This window comes from Eretmochelys imbricata, chromosome 2, assembly GCF_965152235.1.
Source record: "Eretmochelys imbricata isolate rEreImb1 chromosome 2, rEreImb1.hap1, whole genome shotgun sequence".
Taxonomy (NCBI): Eukaryota; Metazoa; Chordata; order Testudines; family Cheloniidae; genus Eretmochelys; species Eretmochelys imbricata.
This window is the reverse complement of record NC_135573.1, coordinates 219404497-219429407: the sequence shown is the minus strand read 5'-3', so window position 1 is coordinate 219429407 and position 24911 is coordinate 219404497. Positions and strand designations below refer to the sequence as shown.

At 43.7% G+C, this 24911-nt stretch overlaps 1 protein-coding gene across 6 annotated transcripts in view; it reads left to right on the top strand.

Moving 5' to 3' along the window:
- The window catches only part of GLCCI1 (glucocorticoid induced 1), a 106595-nt gene that overhangs the window by 44831 nt on the left and 36853 nt on the right, over window positions 1–24911 (top strand). For all 6 annotated transcript variants that reach the window (XM_077808049.1, XM_077808050.1, XM_077808048.1 and 3 more), the window contains exon 3: window positions 8233–8319. In XM_077808049.1, the coding sequence (XP_077664175.1) occupies window positions 8233–8319 (87 nt within the window). The remainder of the gene's footprint in view (window positions 1–8232; window positions 8320–24911) is intronic.

Genomic DNA, 24911 nt, shown 5'->3' with positions numbered 1-24911 from the left:
ACACAAATGCTCTAAGTGCATGTAGTCAGCGGAGTGTGTCCACAGTACCAAGGCAACTGTCGACTTCCGGAGCATTGCACTGTGGGTAGCTATCCCACAATTCCTGCAGTCTCCGCCGCCCATTTGAATTCTGGGTAGAAATCCCAGTGACTGATGGGGCTAAAACATTGTCACGGATGGTTCTGGGTACATATAGTCAGGCCCCCCTTCCCTCCCTCCTTCCGTGAAAGCAAGGGCAGACAATCGTTTTGTGCCTTTTTTCTTGAGTTACCTGTGCAGACACCATACCACGGCAAGCATGGAGCCCGCTCAGCTAACCGTTACCGTATGTCTCCTGGCTGCTGGCAGACGCGGTACTGCATTGCTACACGGCAGCAGTTTATTGCCTTTTGGCAGCAGACAGTGCAGTATGACTGGTAGCCGTTGTCGACGTAGTCCTGGGTGCTCTTTTAACCGACCTCGATGAGGTCGGGGGCGCCTGGGAAAACATGGGAGTGACTCAGCCAGGTCATTTCCCTTTTAAGTTTTGTCTCATGGCAATTGAGTCCTACCGGCAGTGCACTGTCTTTTAATCAGCAGCCAGCAGAAGACGATGGCCAGTAGTCATACTGCACCGTCTTCTGCCGAGCACCGAGGAGATGACGATGGCTAGCAGTCGTACTGCACAGTCTGCTGCCAGCAAGATGTGTAAAGACAGACGAAATGGCTCAAAACAAGAAATAGACCAGATTTGTTTTGTATTCATTTTCTCCTCCCTCCCTCCTTCCATGAAATCAATGGCCTGCTAAACCCAGTTTTGAATTCTATCTTTGAGTTTCATTCAGTTTCTCGCAAAGCCATCCCCTTTGTTGATTCTAATTCCCTGTAAGCCAACCCTGTACGCCATGTCGTCAGTCGCCCTTCCCTCCATCAGGACAACGGCAGACAATCATTCCGCGCCTTTTTTCTGTGCAGACGCCATACCACGGCAAGCATGGAGCCTGCTCAGATCACTTTGGTAATTAGGAGCACATTGAACACCACACACATTATCCAGCAGTATATGCAGCACCAGAACCTGGCAAAGCGAAACCGGGCGAGTAGGCGACGGCAGCGCGGTGACGAGAGTGATGGGGACATGGACACAGACTTCTCTCAAAGCACAGGCCCTGGCAATGTAGGCATCATGGTGCTAATGGGGCAGGTTCATGCAGTGGAACACTGATTCTGGGCTCGGGAAACAAGCACAGACTGGTGGAACCGCACAGTGTTGCAGGTCTGGGACGATTCCCAGTGGCTGCGAAACTTTTGTATGCATAAGGGCACTTTCATGGAACTTTGTGACTTGCTTTTCCCTGCCCTGAGGCGCAATAATACCAAGATGAGAGCAGCCCTCGCAGTTGAGAAGCAAGTAGCAATAGCCCTGTGGAAGCTTGCAACGCCAGACAGCTACCGGTCAGTCGGGAATCAATTTGGAGTGGGCAAATCTACTGTGGGGGCTGCTGTGATGCAAGTAGCCAACGCAATCAAAGATCTGCTGATATCAAGGGTAGTGACCCTGGGAAATGTGCAGGTCATAGTGGATGGCTTTGCTGCAATGGGATTCCCTAACTGTGGTGGGGCCATAGACGGAACCCATATCCCTTATCTTGGCACCGGAGCACCAAGCCGGCGAGTACATATGCTGCAAGGGGTACTTTTTCAGTAGTGCCAGAACCACTGGTGGATCACAAGGGACGTTTCACCAACATCAACGTGGGATGGCCGGGAAAGGTGCATGATGCTCGCATCTTCAGGAACTCTGGTCTGTTTCAAAAGCTGCAGGAAGGGACTTTATTCCCAGACCAGAAAATAACCATGGGGGATGTTGAAATGCCTATAGTTATCCTTGGGGACCCAGCCTACCCCTTAATGCCATGGCTCATAAAGCTATACACAGGCAGCCTGGACAATAGTCAGGAGCTGTTCAACTACAGGCTGAGCAAGTGCAGAATGGTGGTAGAATGTGCATGTGGACGCTTAAAAGCGTGCTGGTGCAGTTTAATGACATGGTTAGACCTCAGCGTAACCAATATTCCCACTGTTATTACTGCTTGCTGTGCGCTCCTCAATATCTGTGAGAGTAAGGGGGAGACGTTTATGGTGGGGTGGGAGGTTGAGGCAAATCGCCTGGTTGCTGGCTACGCGCAGCCAGACACCCAGGGCGGTTAGAAGAGCACAGGAGGGTGCGATGCGCATCAGAGAAGCTTTGAAAACCAGTTTCATGACTGGCCAGGCTATGGTATGAAAATTCTGAGGCTATGGTATGAAAATTCTGTTTGTTTCTCCTTGATGAAACCCCCCGCCCCTTGGTTCACTCTACTTCCCTGTAAGCTAACCACCATCCCCTCCTCCCTTTGCTCACCGCTTGCAGAGGCAATAAAGTCACTGCTGCTTCACATTCATGCATTCTTTATTAATTCATCATACAAATAGGGGGGTAACTACCAAGGTAGCCCCGGAGGGGTGGTGGAGGAGAAAAGCACCAGGAGGGGTGGTGGAGGAGGGAAGGACAAGGCCACACAGCACTCTAAAAGTTTAAAACTTATTGAATGTCACCCTACTGTTGCTTGGGCAATCCTCTCGGGTGGAGTGGCTGGAGGCCCACCCCACTGTGTTCTTGGGCGTCTGGGTGAGGAGGCTATGAAACTTGGGGAGGAGGGCGGTTGGTTACACAGGGGCTGTAGCAGCGGTCTGTGCTCCTGCTGCCTTTCCTGCAGCTCAACCATACACTGGAGCATATTAGTTTGATCCTCCAGCAGCCTCAGCATTGAGTCCTGCCTCCTCTCCTCATGCTGCTGCCACCTTTCAGTTTCAGCCCTGTCTTCAGCCCGCCACCTCTCCTCCCGGTCATTTTGTGCTTTCCTGCACTCTGACATTGTCTGCCTCCACGCATTCGTCTGTGCTCTGTCAGTGTGGGAGGACAGCATGAGCTCAGAACATTTCATCGCAAGTGTGTTTTTTTCGCCTTCGATCTTCACTAGCCTCTGGGAAGGAGAAGATCCTGTGATCCTTGAAACACGTGCAGCTGGTGGAGGAAAAAAAAAGGGACAGTGGTATTTAAAAAGACACATTTTATAGAACTATGGGTACACTCTTTCACGGTAAACCTTCACCTGCACATCCACCAATGTGATTTATGCCATCATGTGCCAGCAATGCCCCTCTGCCATGTACATTGGTCAAACTGGACAGTCTCTACGTAAAAGAATAAATGGACACAAATCAGATGTCAAGAATTATAACATTCATAAACCAGTCGGAGAACACTTCAATCTCTCTGGTCACGCAATCACAGACATGAAGGTCGCTATCTTAAAACAAAGAAACTTCAAATCCAGACTCCAGCGAGAAACTGCTGAATTGGAATTCATTTGCAAATTGGATACTATTAATTTAGACTTAAATAGAGACTGGGAGTGGCTAAGTCATTATGCAAGGTAGCCTATTTCCTCTTGTTTTTTCCTAGCCCCCCCCCCAGATGTTCTGGTTTAACTTGGATTTAAACTTGGAGAGTGGTCAGTTTGGACGAGCTATTACCAGCAGGAGAGTGAGTCTGTGTGTGTATGGGGGTGGGTTTTTGGAGGGGGGTGAGGGAGTGAGAGAACCTGGATTTGTGCAGGAAATGGCCTAACTTGATTATCATGCACATTGTGTAAAGAGTTGTCACTTTGGATGGGCTATCACCAGCAGGAGAGTGAATTTGTGTGGGGGGGTGGAGGGTGAGAAAACCTGGATTTGTGCTGGAAATGGCCTAACCTGAAGATTACTTTAGATAAGCTATTACCAGCAGGACAGTGGGGTGGGAGGAGGTATTGTTTCATATTCTCTGTGTATATATAAAGTCTGCTGCAGTTTCCACAGTATGCATCTGATGAAGTGAGCTGTAGCTCACGAAAGCTGATGCTCAAATAAATTGGTTAGTCTCTAAGGTGCCACAAGTACTCCTTTTCTTTCTGTTAACATTACATACATAGCACATGTGCTTTCGTTCCAAGGTCTCATTTTGCCTCCCCCCAGCGCATGGCTAGCTCCTCCACCCTCCCCGTGGCTAACAGCAGGGAACATTTCTGTTCAGCCACAGGCAAACAGCCCAGCAGGAACCGGCACCTCTGAATGTCCCCTTAAGAAAAGCACCCTATTTCAAGCAGGTGACCATGAATGATATCACTCTCCTGAGGATAACACAGAGAGATAAAGAACGGATGTTGTTTGAACCCCAGCAAACATACACTGCAATACTTTGTTCTACAATGATTCCCGAGTACGTGCTACTGGCATGGTGTGGTAAAGTGTCCTACCATGGTGGATGGAATAAGGCTGCCCTCCCCAGAAACCTTTTGCAAAGGCTTTGAGTGTACATCTAGGAGAGCTGCGAATGCCAGGGCAAATTAATCCTTTCACATACTTGCTTTTAAACCATGTATAGTATTTTAAAAGGTACACTCACCAGAGGTCCCTTCTCCACCTGGTGGGTCTGGGAGACAGCTTTGGGTGGGTTCGGGGGGTACTGGCTCCAGGTCCAGGGTGAGAAACAGTTCCTGGCTGTCGGGGAAAACCGGTTTCTTCTCTTGCTTGCTGTGAGCTATCTAGAACATCATCATCTTCCTCATCCCCAAAACCTGCTTCCGTGTTGCCTCCATCTTCATTGAAGGAGTCAAACAACATGGCTGGGGTAGTGGTGGATGAACCCCCTAAAATTGCATGCAGCTTATCATAGAAGCAGCATGTTTTGGGCTCTGACCTGGAGCAGCCATTCGCCTCTTTGGTTTTCTGGTAGGCTTGCCTCAGCTCCTTAAGTTTCACGCAGCACTGCTTCGGGTCCCTGTTATGGCCTCTGTCCTTCATGCCCTGGGAGATTTTGACAAATGTTTTGGCATTTCGAAAACTGGAACGTAGTTCTGATAGCACGGATTCCTCTCCCCGTACGGTGATCAGATCCCGTACCTCCTGTTCGGTCCATGGTGGAGCTCTTTTACGATTCTGGGACTCCATCATGGTCACCTCTGCTGATGAGCTCTGCATGGTCACCTGCAGCTTGACACACTGGTCAAACAGGAAATTGAAATTCAAAAGTTTGCAGGCCTTTTCCTGTCTACCTGACCAGTGTATCTGAGTTGAGAGTGCTGTCCAGAGCGGTCACAATGGAGCACTCTGGGATAGCTCACAGGTTATCAATACCGTCTAATTATGTCCACAGTACCCCAAATTCGACCCAGCAAGGCCGATTTCAGCGCTAATCCCCTTGTCAAGGATGGAATAAGGAAATCGATTTTAAGAGCCCTTTAAGTCGGAAAAAAGGGCTTTGTCGTGTGGACAGGTGCAGGGTTAAATCGATTTAGCGCTCCTAAATTCGACCTCAACTCCTAGTGTAGACCCTGAGAGAATACTTCCCCAGCATTGCTTTGTAAGAATCAGCTCTTCTGTGTGCATCTGGACTCTCCTCCCTGCTTCTGGAGATCTTGGCAAGTAGACAAGCCAGCTTTCTGTGACACGTGTAGGTGAGCTGAGCACACACTGCATTTCCTGTTCTTGTTTCTCCCCCTTGTCTCCTTCATAGACATATTTGGCCCAGGAGCAAGATTGGAAACGGGAAAATGCCTTAGTAAAACATCTTTTCCAAAGCTCCAAGGAATAAGTTTGCTGATTCTCTTTAACGGAACTGAAGTCCCAACTGAAATAAAGTAGTTAAAGTTAAAATAAGAGCAAGGTAGACTGAAAAAGCTTCATGATGGAAGTCTGTAGTCTGCTGTTCACACTCCTTAGGCAGAGTAATCTGGAAAAGGCTTAGAAGGCAAAATCTTATGCCCTAGCCAAGGCAGCAGGTATGAGGAGAGAGCCTCAGCTGGTGTAACTTGTCAGTTATTTCAGTGGAGTCATGACAGTTTTTACCATCTGAGGATCTGCCATGTGGTCTGCCACCAACATAGAGGAGAAAACCAATGGCTAAAATTGTTGCCCATGAAGATGATAGAGAAGAACACTGAATTAGGGGGCACAGTTAATTTCACAGAAGCACAAAAGGTAGAAATGCAAAAGTACTATTTAGATTCCCCAGTGCCTTTCCCTTACAATGCAGGATTGCACTTTACAGTAGTTACTCTTCTTATGCTAGTTACCCTATTGAAGATGCAAAGAATGGATAGGCTGAATGTTGCATATAAGAAATAATTTAAAAAAAAAACTGTACAAGAACTACTGATTGCTTCATAAGTGTGAATGGAAATAATTTAGAGCAAAAAGACAATTTTGGGTAAGCAAAGGTTTTATTCCTAGAGTTGTTTTTAGGTATGTACAAATTAACAGCTAGGGAAATTTCTAGTCAGATTAAGTTATTGTGGTGGTAAATTCAACGAGGGTAGAGATAGTTTCACTAGGTATTCTTTTAATTAAAAAAAGCTCATTGACCACCTTTGCTTATCTAACATAATATTTTAATCATGTATATAAAAGTAATAAAGTTTTAAAACTTTCTTTTTAAATTTTGGAGAGTATTTTTGTTGAAATTCTTATGTCTAATGACAGCTTTTATTACTTTTTAGTGGTATAAAGCAATTAAGGTCTATACTCAAAATGGCAATTTTACTAACCAACAGTAACATCTATGTATTATTCTCACATTGGGGGAAAAAAAGGTGATCGCAACTTTTAAAAATCACTTTTAGTCTCCATAAATCTGTTACTTTGTTTACTTTATCTGTGGGGAAAAAATGGATGCATCTATTGCACAGTACATGCAACATAAAATAAAATACAGAAATGCCTATAGTGTGAGGGAGGATTTTTCTGCCAGTTATTCTAATTCCAGAAACACAAAATCTAGGAAGGTATTTTAAATTCCTTACTTTGAATGTCACATCTGTTGCCACTATTTCCCCCCCTCCCAGAACATTAAAATTAAATAATACAGATACAGGGTTAATACCGTGGGCCAGATTCTAGTCTAAATTACACGAGTAACATCAGCATCTGACATCTATAAATTATTCTGTAAAATTATATAAGAGTAAAATGCCATAGTGTTTTAAAAATCCGGCTTTCCTTTTTATAGTATTTAAATCTACTCCACACTACCATTTAAAAAGGAGGCTATATGTAGTTTAACATTAAGCAGCATTAATTTAACGGAAGGTAAGATCTAACAAGGGTGAACTATATTTTGACATTATGGAAGAGAGAAAAAGCAAAACAGGTAACAATAGAAAGATCCACAGTCTGGCTACCACTTAGCCAGCAAGTTAAATATTAACCCTTTGCGGGAAAAAGTCTATCTAAAAAGTTAGTGGGGCAACCAAAACTGTCTCAAATCTTTGGGCGAGAACAACAATTTATGCTGATACATTAGTAGCTCATAATGGCAGCTGAAAGGAAGGAAAGTATGGCACAAACCAAAAGCATCACACATTGTGCAACTTGCTTGAGGGAAAGGACCAGTGAGATTATTCTTGCTAAAATGATCATGCAATAGCTAGTCCAGCAGAAATAATAACTGAGTGGGTAATAGTCTCTTACGAGGACCCTAGTACATGACCTTATGCCTACTTTATACACCTTTTACAATTGTTTAGTTCTAATAAGACACCTGTCTCTTTAAATAAAATATTTTCCATACCACTTCTGAAGGCCTTTTTGCTTGGACTGTCTAGCCTGAGATTCTTTGAATGCTGTATTTCATCTTTTTTGGAATTCTTTTCCAGTGAATTTAGATGAATGCCCGGAACTGACCTTTACAAACTGCTATATAAACATTTGAGTTTGAATGGATGCACTGAATGTGTAATGATGCTTTCTACAAATAGTTGCATGAGATGTTAATTACTGAGGTTCATATATTTGTTGCTTACTTATAAGCAGTTTCTTTTATGTCTTAATACTGATGTGTAAGTGTCAACTGACTTAACAGGACATCCTTGCAAGTAAGATCTTAGATCTCAAGAGTTTATTTTATCTTTGCAACAAAGATAAAACTGAATTGAACTGGCTGGCTGAACTAAGCCCTCTCTTTTCTCTGTGCTACATGTATGTCGGCTTTTGAAGTATGCATTTATATGCATGTGCAGATAGTATACTGAATGTTTCAATACATTGCTGGAAGATGAGACCAGTAAATTGTGCAGAAAGTTTGTCGCTTACATGGTGAATTCAGTCTATTAATGTAAAATAGCAGCTAGCAGTTGAACCAAAAACCTCACATTTGCTGTTTGTTTTCTTTAGACACCTAGCTGTTGGGCAGAAGAGGGATCAGAAAAGAGATCACATCAGCGTTCAGCATCATGGGGGAGTGCTGATCAACTAAAAGAGGTAAATAGTTTTACATTAAGATGGTCCTTGTCAGGCCAAAATCTTAATGTATTTTTTAAAAAAGTTTCACGCTACTATTTTGGAGCCTGAAAAGTCTCTGTGAGCACTAGGTTCGGCCCCTAGTTCAAGACAGAATTGTTATAGGGCTGCTTTATTTTGTGCCAGCTGAACCATCTCTCTCCAGCTCAACCTTTTGGCTCTGGAGGAGGAGCAGGAGTGGATGGTGTAGAGACAGATTTGCCACTTGGGAATTTTCCCTATTCAGTGAAAGTCGCAAGAGCGTAGTCTCCAAGAGAGTAGTTATCAATGGTTCACAGTCATGCTGGAAGGACATAATGAGTGGGGTCCTGCAGGGATCAGTTCTGGGTCTGGTTCTGTTCAATATCTTCATCAATGATTTAGATAATGGCATAGAGAGTACACTTATGAAGTTTGCGGACAATAGCAAGCTGGAAGAGGTTGCAAATGTTTTGGAGGATAGTATTAAAATTAAAAATGATGTGGACAAACTGCAGAAATGGTCTGAAATAAATAGGATGAAATTCAGTAAGGACAAATGCAAAGTACTCCAATTTGGAAGAAACAATCAGTTGCACCCATACGAAATGGAAAACGACTGCCTAAGAAGGGATCTGGGGGTCATAGTGAGCCAAAAGCTAAATATGAGTCAACAGTGTAACATTGTTGCAAAAAAACCGAACATCATTCTGGGATATATTAGCAGGAGTGTTGTAAGCAAGACATGAGAAGTAATTCTTCGGCTCTACTCTGTGCTGATTAGGCTTCAGCTGGAGTATTATGTGCAGTTCTGGACGCCACATTTCAGTAAAGATGTGGACAAATTGGAGAAAGTCTAGAGAAGAGCAACAAAAATAATTAAAGATCTAGAAAACATCACCTATGAGGGAAGACTGAAAAAACTGGGTTTGTTTAGTCTGGAAAAGAGAAGACTGAGAGGGGACATAAGTTTTTTAAAGTATATAAAAGGTTGTTACAAGGAGAAGGGAGAAATATTGTTCTCTCCTCTGAGGACAGGAGAAGAAGCAATGGGCTTAAATTGCAGCAAGGGAGGTCTCATACTGGGCCTCTGATACTAAGAGTTTGTTTCAGGGCCTCATCTTACTACAGCATCCATTGGTCCACACCTGTGCCATGGCACTCCTCATGCTTAGTATCGAGGGAATAAGGAGAGGTGTAGACTGACAGCCTCTCCAGTTCCTTCTTACTGCTGGAGTGAGAATCCTCTATGTCCAAAGCTTTCTTGTCTTCCTGTCTATAAGTACTTGTATACATAGTATTAGAGTTTACTGTTTTTATTACTTTAGGAGTTTTATAGTTAATGTACAGTAGTTTTCCTCACCTCATGGACCCTTCCCATTTTTTCTACCTTGGGAGAAGAACTATGTGCAGAATTCAGAGTTTAAGAACTGTGTCTCCTGCCTTTGCTCTTTCTCAGTCAGCAGTGACCGTCAGCAATGCCTTAACTGCCATGGGGAGGTTCACATCTCTTCCAAGTATAGCATTTGCTGCCCCTTTCCTCTCTCAACCTGAGAGAAACAATAGCTTCAATTGAGGGAGTACCTCTTGCAGAAGGCCATGAGACCCCAGTCAGATCCAGGCCAGGGGACCCCCCAATACAGCAGCTGCAGTCTGCAAGCAGCGCTCTTCTGACCACAAACTCTGGAGCAGAGGCCAAAGCTGTTAAGTCTAAGGAATGGTTGCCTTCATGAGAGTAAGAGGCAATCTCATAGGAACCAGAGCAAATTCCCTTTGAGGTTTGCTCCTAAAAGAAAGGATCCCTGCCTGACTCTGTCCCGGTTGTGTGAGTCCTTGTGTACAAGTCCTAAAGACTTGGGTCTGCCTAAACCTCCCACCCACAAGGGTAAGGAGTGAAATAGAGAGGATCTGTCAATATTGGCTCCAGCTCATGAGCTGGAGGATCAGCACCCACTGGCATCAACAGAGAGCTCCAGGTTGGACTCCTCTTCAACAGTACTTGACTCACTTTTGTAAGGATCTGTTGACCACCATGTCCATGGACGCACCGGATCAGTTCTGACTACTTGGGCACCCTGCACTCTGGGACACACTGAAACTTTTAACTTTCTGGAGGGTTTTTGCACCTTTCCTTACCTTCAATCCCCTTTCTTTTTTCCGGATCTCATCCTCCTAAGGGACACCTTGATAGCAGGACAGAAACCCAGAGAAGGAGCTACTCCCCTACTCTGTCCATAAGTTGACACCTTCATCTGCTGGTACTGATGACACCCCTGATGGAGCCAGAATCTCCCTCCTCTTTGGCTGAATCCAGCATCTCAGACAAGCCATCACTTCCACATACAGAGGCTAGCGGTTGGCCAGAACAGAGTCTTTAGGATGTCTCGGACCCATCCTCCAACAAGACACAATTATCTGGGAAACCGATGGTACCCAATTCCTTGGGGTCCCCCATTATATAGCTGGTCCAGCATACTGCCCCTGTTGCGGTCCATGGGATCCTTACTTCCCTAAGGACAGATCCCAGGCCACGAACAGCCTGATAAGTCACCCGCAGGTCTCTGGCTATATCGTCCTTTGCTGTCGGTTAGCTCATCTGCCTCCCCTGCACAGGATATGGACCCATGCCATGAGAGCACAGGGAATCTCAGTAGTTTCCTTTTCAAGAAGTGCCTATACTGGACATTTGTAGGGCAGCAACCTCCATGTCTTCTGTGAGTGCTGATCCCTATGTGTATTCCATGCATAGGTGACTAGTAAGCAGCATTCACAGGTGCAGGAGGGTGTTTAAGATGCAGGTGCTGTAGATGTCTGTAATTCTGCATCTGCAGAAGAGGCTTGGACTAAAGCATAATGCTTTGTGAAGGTATAGATGGAACTCTAGGTTACTTACCTGTAACTGGAACTTCTTTGAGATACGTGGTCCCTATTTGAATTCCACTACCTGTCCTCCTCCTCCCCTGCTTCGGATCATTTCTGGATTCACAGTAAAGAAGGAACTGGAGATGTGGTCGGTCTGCACTACCCCTTACAACCTTGGTACTAAGCATGAGGAGCAACATGGTACAGGCGTGGACCAATGGATGTTACTTGCCAATTCTCTGATCTCAGGTGCATGGAGCAAATGCGTACCCACATGTAGAATACAGAAAGGGACCATGCATCTTGTAGAACCTCCAGTTACAGGTAACTAACCTCTATCAATAGCAGGTTATATTCCTCTTATGTGGACGAATCACTCGGAGGGAGGTGAGACATACCTGTTGACAATGGGTTTCACAGATATTTGCTGACAAAAGAGGAATGATGAGATTAATTAATCTTGGGTTCCATTCCAGTTTCTGAAAGGGAGTGTGTTCTCCTGGTTACAGATGCTTCTGACCTTGTTTCCCTCCAAGCTTGATCCCTTCTTCCCCTGTACCCAACACCCTGTATCTGTCCTCTTTTTTCTTTTTGCCCCAGCTCCCTATCCAGTCTCCTTGCTCAGCTAGTCCTAGTTTCCTTGTCTGGGCTCCCTAAGCTCCTCAGACCGGTTCTGCTACTTTCCCCCCATCCCTAGTTTCTCCGGGCATAGTCAGTCTGTCAGTTTCCAGTTCCTCATCCAGTCTGTCTGACTCCTAGTTTGCTCCCCCATTTTTTCCTCTCCTTGGCTTGAAGTTTCAGGGCCTTTGCCCAGCCAGTCCCATTCTCTGCCAAGATTTGGCTCTTGTCCCCCTCTGAATATGAGCCATGCACCTCCTTCTTCCATCCTTCTTGGGGGCCAGCAGCGGGGGCACAGAGCACAGAAGAGAGTCTCCTTTCTCTAAGTTCCTGTGCTCAGTGTTGCAGGAAATGTCTACTCCGCAATTAGACACCTGTGGCTGGCCCAGGCCAGCTGACGGGGGCTCACAGTGCTTGGGCTGCAGGGCTGTTTAACTGCTATGTAGATTTCCGGGCTTAGGCTGCAGCCTGAGTTCTGGGACACTCCTACCTTGCAGGGTCCTCGAGCCTGTGTTCCAGGCCAAGCCCAGAAATACACACTGCAGTGAAACAGCCTGAGCCCCAGTCAGTTAGCATGGGCCAACCACGGGTTTTTAATTGCAGTAGATATACGCTCTGTGGCTTTTAGCTGCTGGGAGCAGCAGTTACAGGGAAAATCCTTCTCAGCGCCTACAGCACTAGGCTGGAGCACGCCCAGTACAGACAAAATCTTCAGAGAACTTGACTGTCAAATTCTGACAAGTCTCTACTGAGCATGAATAAACTGAGTTTTTTTTTTTTTCTAAAGTTCATAACTTGACTGAATTTGGGTAGTTGGACAAAAGGCATGTTTGGTTGGGCAAGAAACACATCTCTGACAGAGTTTCCTGCACCCCTTACTAAATTGCAAGTTCCTACTCCAAAGCACAGAGGCGTGTAAGAGCTTCTCAGTTTCTCAGTGAAACAGTTATAAGAATTTTTTTTAACATGGGCAAAATGAATTTTTCCCTAATTTCATTCTTTGAGACAGCTGTATCATTTTTGCTGCAACTTCGGTTAAAATAAAATAAGCCATTCGGGGGGAAGGGGGAGGGGGGAATATCAACTGAAATGGTTAGTTTGACAAAGTTATACGTTCCTGAAAACAAGGATTGCAGCAATGGAGATAAGTGTGAACCCTGCTAGGCAACTGTATTTCTATTATGAGTAACATATGTAAAACTACCTTGTCTTTGGGTTTTTGAACTGTGTTCCCAACATGCTTGACCTCTTTGGCAGTCAACAAACAGTTGTCCATTCAAAGCATAGAAAATGTCAGGGTTTTCTTTTTTCCATTGCTTTTCATTCCAACAATGATTCCGCTAATGCATAGCACTTTTAGTTGGCAGGCATTGTGAACTAAGCAAATATTTGTAAGCATATTTTATAATTAGTTTTGTAGAGTATACAGTATATGCTGTCCTATTTTTAAATTTCATTAGTATAGTTAAAATAAAATACAGTTGCTGAAAAGAACTAACCAGGAAAAAATAATCATGATTGAATACTTGAAAGGTATACTGAAAGCTTTTAAAATAATAGAATATGTACGCTCAAGGTTCCAAATAAATTGTCTCCTAAAAATGACAACTGATAACTAAATCAGATGGTTGAAAATCACTCTGCTCTTGAGTTGCCTGTTGTGGTCATCTGCCTGGGTTCCCAGAACTGTGAACCACTGTTACCGCCTCAGCAACTGAGAAATTTGCAGCTGCAAAGCTATGTGTTAGCTCCCTGAGACACTAGCTTGTCTGTCATGCTGGCAAAATCTTCAGCATTCTGCCAGTCCAAATCTTGCCCAGCAGGTAACGATCAGTAAACTCCAGTTCCTGAGTTCCTCAGAGATACCTTTCTGCAGTGCTCAGTCCCTCTTTTGTAGCACCCATGAAACCTTATTGAATTTGATGCTCCTTCTAAGGGATAGTACACAGCAGTTTATTAATTTAACAGCGGTTGACAAACCCTCTACTTCAATCAAAGTACTGAGGTGATGTATGGTAAAAGTAAAACAAGCTTATTAACAAAAGGATATAAGTTTAAGTGATACCAAGTATAAGGAATAAGGATAGAAATGATTGCAAACAAGCAAAAGTAAAAATATGCTTCTAAAACTCAACAAACTGGATCTTTTATTCAGAGATGTTTGTCTGACCTCCACCATTCTTCCAGCATGGCTGGCCCGTTCTTTAGCCAGGACCCAACACATGGTTTCTTTGACTCTTCAGGTGAAGGATGGTTTAGGGGTTCATTCTCCTTCTTTGTATAGTCCAATAAACCTTTCAAATGTGTTCTTCTGATAAAGTTTTGTTCTCTTGCTTGGTGTAGACAGCATGCTGGCTTCTCTCCTGTTTGTGGGTTTTGTTTTGGTTTTTTTAGAATGCAAATGATCTTCCTCCAGACTCTGATATCCATTGTCTTTTGGACACACCTGGCTTTATTTACATTGGAGACGCACTCAAGCAGGCAGAACCACATTCTTCTGTCAACAAAAAAAAAGCTGGTTTTCCTCCTTGGTCTGTTGATAGACCCCAAAACACAGTATCACCGAATAGCTCATAATTTTACATATAGCATTAATACATACACTTCACAATGACTTTAATCACCAGTGTGTCACCAGTTCGCATATACCTTACATGATACCTTTTTAGACACAGATTATGACAAGAGTGAGTTGGGGTACATTGTGCTCGTCAGGGCAGCTGAAACTCACTACTAGATACCAGGGAGCCCCTTGCCTTCTGACATTGGGGTGCTCTAGGATCACACTTATCATGACACCTGAGCTAAATTTCTGGGTTTTTTCCCCTGTATTCCCACTTGAAGAGTATCACCATCCACTCAGTGCAGTGCCGTAGGTGAAGCTTTCTGTTCCGTTTTGGGTATAGTGAGGCAGTCATTTATTGCAAGACATCCCCAACCCTAAACTTGCATTTTGAATGCTTGAGGGCACTTTTTCTTTTCTCCTCCTGAAAGATTGATCTTTTGGATTCAAAAAGGATCCTTTTCTTTTCAGCCAATTCTCTATACCTTGTGATTATAATAATGAATGCTGTTTAATCAGGAGTTGGTGATTGTTTTCAGTGTGGGTTTTTTTTTTTTTTTTAACTTGGATGTTTGGTTTAAAAAAAAATTGTGACTAGACCATGGGGGTTTCTGGTATGTTTGTTGAACATAATTTTTCTTCATTTTGTTTTAACACTGTACCGAATTGAGGAATCTTTGCCTAATTTAATTTCCTTAATTCATCTCAAGACCCTAACAAAAATGTTGTGACATTAGGGTGAGGTCCTTGGTAGGGTATACTTGGTTTTAATTTATTTTCTGTGAAAATGAGCAAATACACACTTCCTTTGAAGAGGGCAAAGTTTCTAAAGTGGCCAAATAATATTGGAATTATGAAAAATATCCCATATGTTAATAGTGATAGTACTTTCGGCTTATATCAAAGCAATCAGTGAAATCTGATGATATTTAAACTCTCCAAATAGTGGTGGGCCCAAGATTTTTGTACTGGAACAATTATGAAAAAATAATGCAATCTGTAAGCTTCTCTGTAGCAAAAAATAACATCTTCCCTTTATTCAGTTTTTCTCCCCCCTCAGTTATCTTCTCTCCCTGTTATCTCTCATTGGAAACTTCCCCTGCAAGCCATGTACATACTAACTTGAACCACTAGCAGTCATGGTAATCATCACTATCTAATGTATCCTGTTGCTATGGAAATGCAAGATATGAGGTTTTTACATATGACTTTCCCTCCATTTTTTCTTTAATTTTAATTTTTATCTGTGAGAGTGAAACAAACTGAAACTCATTCAAGTCTCTGACATTGAATTTTTTAACTGCAGCTATTATCATCTCTGAAAATTATTCATTAGCAGCTTCTGTTGAAGTAATGCAAAAGATCCATCAAGAAATAGCTGCCTAAATAAAAAAATCTGCGCCCATAGTTTCCAGCACCTTATTTTATTTTCAATTTATGGAGGGTTATGCCATGTAGAAAATGTAGGATTTAACAAGACTTAATTCAGGGGCCTAATTCTTATTTATTTGAAAGCTCATCCACACTGCTCAGTTAGGCACTGCTTTGAGTGCTGGTCCCTGTATATATTCCACAGTGGGTATGCATATGCCCGAGATTGGAGAATTGTAGCTGGTAGTGTCTGTTGGTCCATGCCTGCACCCTTGCTGTGGCCCAGGGTATGGGGGCTGGTACAGACTGATGCCTTTCCAGTTCCTTCTTACTACTGCATGATCTGAGTTGGAATCTCTGTCTGGAACTCTGAGCCTCTTCAGCCTGTACCTTGGGGACCACCACAACCTATTTTCGACCCCTCACATTGGCCTTACTGACTGCCCTGAGACCTGTATGCGGGGCATCCAGATTCCATGTGATCCAACGCAGAGTGTTACAACTCTTCTATTCCATGAGCCAACTGGAGCCTCCAGAGCCTATGAAGGAGGAGAAAGATGAACCTGTTCTTCCAGTATTTCATCTTCTTGCCCAACGTGTTGGTTGCTACAGCCTCAGTCAGGTCCAGCAGCTGTTTTGAAGAGTAGCAGAAGGGCTCGAAATCCTCTTAGAGAAGGTACAGGATTCACAACACAAGCTCCTAGACACATCCTGTAGCCTATCAGTATCTGACTGAATAGCACACCCAGACAATAAGCCCATGCTGGAACTGGCAAGAACTGCACATGCCAGCTACCTGTATCCCTACCCCCAAGAGGGCAGAAAAGTAGTACTTTTTCCTGACTACGGGAACAGAATACTTGTTCTCCCACCCCGCCCTGTAGTGCCGAGTAGTTTAAGCAGCAGTAGAAAGGTCCAGACAATACCATCCAAGGGTCGCCCTGTGGATAAGGAGGCTAAGCATTTAGAGTTGATGGGAAGAAACATGTGTACTTCCAGCAGCCTCCAAGTTAAAATTTCCAACTATCAGGTGGTCCTGGAAAAATTATGATATTTGGAATTATTCTAAGATTTTGGACTTTAAAGACAAATTACCCTGAGACGATAGGGCTCAATTTCAAGCCCTTACTGATGAGGGCAGATAAGTAGCAGGAATCTCATCTCAAGCTGCAGTTGATGCTGCCAATACTGCTTCAAGATCCATGGCAATTGGTATAGCAAGCGTGGCCAAACTGGCTCATGAGCTGCATGTTGCTCCTTTACAGTCCAAGTGCGGCTAATGGAACCCCCATTCTCCGCCTACCAGACTGGGAGCTCGGGGCTTCTGCCCTGTAGGGGGGTGTCCGGGCAGAAGCCCCATGCCCTGGCAGGCACCACCCCATGGAACAGGTTGTGCATGTCTTACGGCTCTTGAACTTCTGAAGATAATAGTATTCAGCTTGGAAGGTCAGTAAGTTTGGCCACTCCTGTGCTATAGTGATGCACTAGGAATCTTGGCTACACTCTTTCAGGTCCAGGTTCAGGTACAGAACACCATGCAAGACTAGCCCTTTGAGGTCAGACTTGTCAACCAGAAAATGTGTCCTTGCATTCACTAAAATATTCCAGGGCCACCCTCTACTCCCTGGGTATGTATACACCAGTCCTGAAGAGGAAGAACCATAAACAATCTTACAAGCTAAGGACTTCACTACAGCCCTTTCGCTACCAGCACTTTTACAAGCCACCTCACAAACAGCAGAAGGTACAAAAATCAAGGTACGCTGACCCATCCATCTCTGCTGCAGCTACCCAGCCTCACCCCCAAACCAAAAGATGCTTTTGATGGGACATTCAAGGCGCAAACCAATGTTGAAGTCATTTCCGCCTGGCTCAGAGAAGTGGGAGCCCTAATGGCAGATTCTTCTTAAATAATATTTCATAAAGACAAGGGTCACTATGACTGGGTCTGAAGTTCACACCTAAAGTAGTTTTGAAATGTCATGTAAACTAGACTATCCACTTAGCTGTCTTCTCAAAGCTGCATGCCTCAGAGAGAGGAGACTTAATTCCTTTGGCATGAGATGAGCTTTGCCTCTTCTGCTGTTTGTTGGTAAACAGGTCAAAAAGTCACCTAGGCTGTTTGTTGCCATAGCAAAATGAGCCTGAGTGCAAAGTATTTCCTCCCAGAGGATTTCCAAGTGGATCTGTGGCTGTATTCTACTTTATCAACTGGCACGCCTTTCTTTCCCACAGGGGATACGGGCTCACTGTAAAAACAAAAAGCACGGGCAACTTCAAGCATCACTTCAAGGAGTACCTCTGCTTAATATTTGCAAGGTGCAGTAATGTGGAGTTTCATCCACACGTTCATGAAACATTATGCTTTGGTCCAAGCCTCATCTGCCTCTGCTTCTTTTGGAACAGCATTTCTGCAAGAGCCATACCACTTGCCATCCTCACACTCTCCTCCTCTGGGTACTGCTTGCCAGACATCCACAGTGGAATATGCAAAGGAATCAGCACTCAAAGGAAAAATAAGGGGGAAGATACTTATCCTTTATAACTGGATTTTCTTTGAGATGTGTGATCTCTCTCTGTATTCTGCTGCTCTCCCTTCTTCCCATTTGCTTTAGAGCCTCTCTGATTTTCAGTAAGCAGGGGAATTGGAGAAGCATCAGTCCGCACTTCCCATTATACCCTCAGCACAGAGCACAAGGAGAGCAAGGCTGCAAATGAAGGCCAACAGACATTACTTGCTAGCATTCTCCCATCTCACGCGCATGAAATGCATATATACCCCACTGTGGAATACAGATAAGAACCACACATCGAATAACTATTGTTATGAAGGGTTTGTGGCTTCCCTTTACTCTCACTTTAAGACCCCTTTTACACTGACAGAACAGTAAGAGCCCCATGTACTTTTTGTATACTATCTTGTACCAAAGTAGAAGTGGTGAGTGGTGATCAAAGCCAATTTAAAGAATTGGCTTCAGAAATTCTTCTTTTATTATAATCCAGTTTAGGGTCTCCTGATGCTTATCCCTCTACCATAGCATAATTTGTTTCATAATGCCTAATGATATATCTTAACGAGAGAGAGAGCTCTCCTTTTATTAGTACACCTCTACCCCGATATAACGCTGTCCTCGGGAACCAAAAAATTTAGTGTAATAGATGAAACCGTATTATATTGAACTTGCTTTGATCCACGGGAGTGTGCAGCCCAGCCCCCCCAGAGCACCGCTTTACTGCGTTATATCCAAATTCGTGTTATATCTGGTCGTGTTATATCGGGGTAGAGGTGTATAAATCAACAGAATAGTAGTATGTTACTATGCTGTGGTGTCCAGCTTGATTTCAGAGGTGAGATTCAATAAGCAAAAAAATGACATTGGTGAACATTCGAACAAGGATCATCATGACAAATATTGCAGTTATTTGTGAGGTAGCAGATAGCGTAATTCTAACTATTTTGTAAATGTAACCATAATAAAATATTGTGAGATAGGATCAACTTCTTAATAATTGAAGTCTGATGATCCCATAATATTTATATTTGGCAGTGTGGATGGAAGGTATAATACTAGCCACTTCTAATTGTAAAGATATTGATTGTGCAAAAAAGGAAACCCACAGCTTCTGTGGTAGCAACAAATTGATTTTGTAATTTCAGGAAATTAGGGAATCTAGGAAGAATAGATTGTCAATGTAGTAACATATTTGGTCTGTTTCAACACATTTGGCCATCATAATTTGAATGCTTAACAGAAAAATTCAGCTGAGTTTGTCATAATATTATTTTCTGTGTCCTGAAAGAGCTGATACCTGTCTGTCTGGTACTGTTCATTTAATTGTTCATGTGGCTTTTTTCCTTTGATTTGAATTTTCTCTGACATGTTTGAAAAACGTTGGACAGAAAACAAGTAATAAAGTAAAACAGTGTCAGTGGAAAGGTGGAATGAGTATTAGCTTGAAAAGAAAAGTTTGAAAATTTCCTTAATGATTGGACACTTTTTGGGATTTGAAAGAGGCCCAGTATTTAGAGATCTTGACACCACAGTAGATACAGCCTTGGGATGCACATTTCAGATCATAAATAAAAATAACTTACTGTTCTTCTAAGAGTGTCCCTGTGGGTGCTCCACTTTAGGTGTCTTGGCACCTTGCACTTGTAATCGGAGACTTGTAGTAGCAGTGCCTGGTTGGGCCGCCCATGTGCTGTAGCCATCTTGCGCCGCTCTGAGCGGTTACATTGTGGCGCACAGCCAACCATCCCCCAGTTCCTTCTCTACTGCCTTTGGCTTGAGTCAGAGCGACAGCAGCACTCTCTCTTATCTCAGATAAGCTTGATAGTTCATAGGTGTTCCTGATAGTGTTAGCTTAGTTGTAGTTAGCTACCCTATTCCCTTGTCCTTCACATTTTATATCTTATTTTTATTTTTTCTTCTTTAAAAAAAATTATATATCTTTCTCTTTCCCCACACACTGATTCCAGAACCACTCGGAGACCATCTGTCACTATACTACCCAGTCTGGAACACCATCACAACAGACAAATGGGTTCTAGAGATTATCCAGAAGGGCTATTACATCCTCTTTATTTCCTGTTGTAACAGGTGCTCATTGGAGTAGTCCCTAAAGAGGGGGAGTGAGTAGGTGGGATAGAAATAAACCACCTTGTGCAATTAAATGCCGTGGAACCCATCCCATCTCAACACAGGGGGAGAGGTTTTTATTTCCATTACTTCCTTATTCAGAAAAAGAACTGCAGATGGAGACCCATCCTGGATTTACAAAAACTCAACAAATTAGTGACAACACAACATTTCAGAATGGTGACTCTATCCACAATAATTCCAGCATTAGAGAAGGGGGATTGGCTCTCGGCCCGCGGACTTCCAGGACGCTTATTTTCATATTACCATTCACCCGTCACACAGAAGATTCCTGAGATTCACCCTAAGGCATCAGCATATCCAATACAGAGTACTACCCTTCGGCCTGTGCATTGCCCCAAGAGTTTTTTTCCAAGGTTCTCACTGTGGTTGCAGCTCACCTCTACAGACAAGGAGTGATGATATTTCCATACATAGACAACTGCCTGATAAGGGCATCAATGCAGCAAGGAGCAATAAATGTCATGCAGTCCACAATAACCCTGTTCACGGACCTTGGGTTGCAAATAAATGCACCGAAGTGCCCACTGGTTCCTGTTCAACTGCTGGAATTCATAGGACTGTCTCACAGCAACAGCAATGTTGCCCCAACAATGCTTCCTCACTCTAGTCAACCTAATTTTAGTGGTGATGTACAGCCCACAAGCATCTGCCAGAACATGTTTACAACTCTTGGGACACATGTTGGAGACAACATTTGTTATAAAAGATGACAGACTCCACGTGAGATTCTTACAGGCCTGGCTTCGAACAGTTTATCTCTCTCTCTCTCTCTCTCTCTCAACAGACGCCTCACAATGCCATGCAGGGTAAAACTCACTAACATAGTGGACACAACCACAGAACGTCTGCTCAGTCATCCCTTTCCAACAAAAAGTTCCAGTCATGACGGATGCCTCCCTTGTTGGTTGGGCACATCTATGCAACAATATGATCCAAGGCCACTAGTCCCCATCAGAGTCCGACCTACAAATAAACTTATTGGAACTAAGGGCAGTCCGAAATGCATGTGAGCACTTTAATCAAGAACAATGCCATCGACATCCTTACAGACAATATAGCTTGCATGTTCCATATAAATCGCCAAGGGGGAGCACGATCATACTCCCTATGTACAGAGTCAATACTCCTCTGGAATTGGTGCATCACCAACCACATAGAGAAATCGGCTTTCTATCTGCTGGGATGTCAGAATACAAGAGCAGATCAGCTAAGCGTGGGTTTGTGGAAAAAATCCCTGAGTGGGAGATGGATCCCAGAATTCTCAAAGCCATATTCAAACTATGGGGGTTCCCCACCATAGATCTCTTTTGCAACAGGTCAGAACTCCCAAGTGTCCACAATATTGCTCCCAGGCCAGATTGGGAAATCACTCCCTAGGCGATGCTCTCCTCATAAAATGGGAGGCGCCACTGATGTATGCATTTCTTCTGATGCCATTCCTGAGCCGAGACATTCACAAGATCAGGCAGGACAAATCCAGGGTCATTCTCATTGCACCCACGTGGCCCAGACAAAATGTTGTTCCCATACCTGTGACAGATGGCAGTGAAACCACCTCAAACCCTTCCCTTAGTGCCTCGCCTTCTGTCACAGAATGCGAGTCCATCACCCCAACCTCACAGAACTCCACCTCAAGGCCTGGTTACCCCATGACTGATGGGGATCAAGAAGGACTGTTCTGAGGAAGTGAAAGACATACTATGGAACAGTCGGAGAATAAGCACAAGAAAGACATATGGATAAGGATCTGGTTAAAGGGAGACTACAGTGGGTCATACTGAAAGGTGAACTGTCAGGCTGGCGGGAGATTACTAGAGGAGTTTCTCAGGGATTGATCTTGGGACCAATCTTATTTATTTAACATTTTTATTACTAACCGTGGCACAAAGCGTGTGTTAATAAAGTCACGGATGACACAAAGTTGGAAGGTATTGACAGTACAGAGGAGGACTGGAATATTCTACAAGATCTGGATGATCTTGTAAACTGAAGTCATAGAAATGGGACAAAATTTAGCAGTGCAAAGTTCAAGGTCATGCATTTTGGGGACTAACAACAATAATTTTTGCTATAAGATGGGGATTTAACAGTTGGAAGTAACAGAGGAGGAGAAAGACCTGGGTGTAATAGTGTATTACAGGATGACTCTGAGCGATCAATGTGATGTGGCTGTGAAAAAGACTAATGTAGTCCTAGGCTGCATCATGTGAGGTATTTCCAGTAGAGACAGGGAAGTGTTAGAACCATTATACAAGGCACTGAAGAGACCTCAGCTGAAATACTGTGTGAAGTTCTGGTGTCTTGTTTAAGAAAGATGAATTCAAACTGGAACAGGTGCAGAGAAGGGCTATTAGGATGATCTGAGGAATGGAAAACCTACCGTATGAGAGGAGACTCAGAGCTTGGCTTGTTTAGCCTAACCAAAAGTAGGCTGAGGAGAGATACAGTTGTTCTCTATAAATATATCAGAGGGATAAATACCAGGGAGGGAGAGGAGTTATTTAAATTAAGCGCCAGTGTGTACATAAGAACAAATGGCTATAAACTGGCCATCAACAAGTTTAGGTTTAAAAAGAGGCAAAGGTTTCTAACCATCAGAGGAGTGAAGTTCTGGAACAGCCTTTCTAAGGGAGCAGTGGGGGCAAAAAACCTAACTGGCTTTAAGACTGAGCTTGATAAGTTTATGGAAGAGATGGTATGATGGGGCTGCCTACAATGCATGTGGCCCATTGGCAACTACCAGTAGCAAAAATCCCCAACGACTGGAGAAGGCACACTGGATGGGGAGGGCTCTGAGTTACTACAAAGAATTCTTTCCCAGGTATCTGCCTGTTGGGTCATGCTCATGGCCTAACTGATCAGCATGTTTGGGGATGGGAAGGAATTTTCCCCAGAGTCAGATTGACAGAGACCCCAGGAGGTATTTTTTCTTCCTCTGCAGCATGGGTCACTTACAGGTTTAAACTAGTGTAAATAGTGAATCCTCTAACTTAAATTCTTTAAACCATGATTTGAAGACTTCAGTAATTCAGCCAGAGGTTAGGGGACTATTACACAAGTGGGTAGGTATCAGAGGGGTAGCCATGTTAGTCTGTATCCACAAAAACAATGAGGTGTCCGGTGGCATCTTGAAGACTAACAGATTTATTTGGGCTAAGTGTTTTGTGGGTAAAAAACCCACTTCTTCAGATGCATGGAGTGAAAATTACAAATGCAGGCATAAATATACTGACACTTGAAGAGAAGAGAATTACCTTACAAGTGGAGAACCGGTGTTGTCAGGGCCAATTCAATCAGGATAGATGTGGTCCACTCCCAATAACTGAGGAGGAGGTGTCAATACCAAGAGAGGGAAACTTGCTTTTGTGTGAGCCAGCCACTCCCAGCCCCTATTCAAGCCCAAATTAACGGAGTTAAATTTGCAAATGAATTGTAGCTCTGCAGTTTCTCTTTGAAGTCTGTTTTTGAAGATTTTCTTGTTGAAGTGTGGCTACTTTTAAATCTGTTATAGAATGTCCAGGGCAATTGAAGTGTTCTCCTACTGGCTTTTGTATGTTACCATTCCTGTTGTCTGATTTGTGTCATTTATTCTTTTATGTAGAGACTGTCCGGTTTGGCCAATGTACATGGCAGAGGGGCATTGCTGGCACATGATGGCATGTATCACTTTAGTAGATGTGCAGGTGAATGAGCCACTGATGGTGTGGCTGATGTGGTTGGGTGTTCTGATGGTGTCGCTAGAGTAGATATGGGGACAGAGTAGGCAACGGGGTTTGTTACAGGGGTTGGTTCCTGGGTTAGTGTTTCTGCGGTGTGGTGTGTAGTTGCTGGTGAGTATTTGCTTCAGGTTGGGGGACTGTCTGTAAGCGAAGACTGGCCTGCCTCCCAGTGAGGGTGAGGGATCGTTTTCCAGGATAGGTTATAGATTGTTGATGATGTGCTGGAGAGGTTTTAGCTGGGGGCTGTATATGATGGCCAGTGTGTTCCGTTGTTTTCCTTGTTGGGCCAGTCCTATAGTAGGAGACTTCTGGGTACCCATCTTGCTCTGTCAGTCTGTTTCCTCACTTTCCCAGGTGGGTATTGTAGTTTTAAGTGGGTAGGTGAGGTTCTGTGGCCTACAATGTGCGGGAGGTCAGACTAGATGATCACGATGGTCCTTTCTGACCTTAAAGTCTTAATGTAGTCTCTGTATGCTCCCTTTTTCCTGTGATTTTGTGCAGTAATCTCTCCGTTTTGTATAGCGTTAGTAAATGCTATAAATAGAATTTTCTTCAAAAAGTCATATTTAAAGGAATATCCTCCAAAACACCACCTTGTGGGATGTTACCCAAGAAGGAATCTGTATAGCGCAATAGGAACTGTTCTGCCTTACTTCAGCTATGCAGACAAGAGAGTGTGTGAATTTAGCATATTGAAACCATTTTCTCATCTCATGGACCCAGGGAGATTGAAAACCAAGAATGCAAAATGATATTTCCCTTACAATGGAAAATAAGTCTTACCACACAAACATGAAG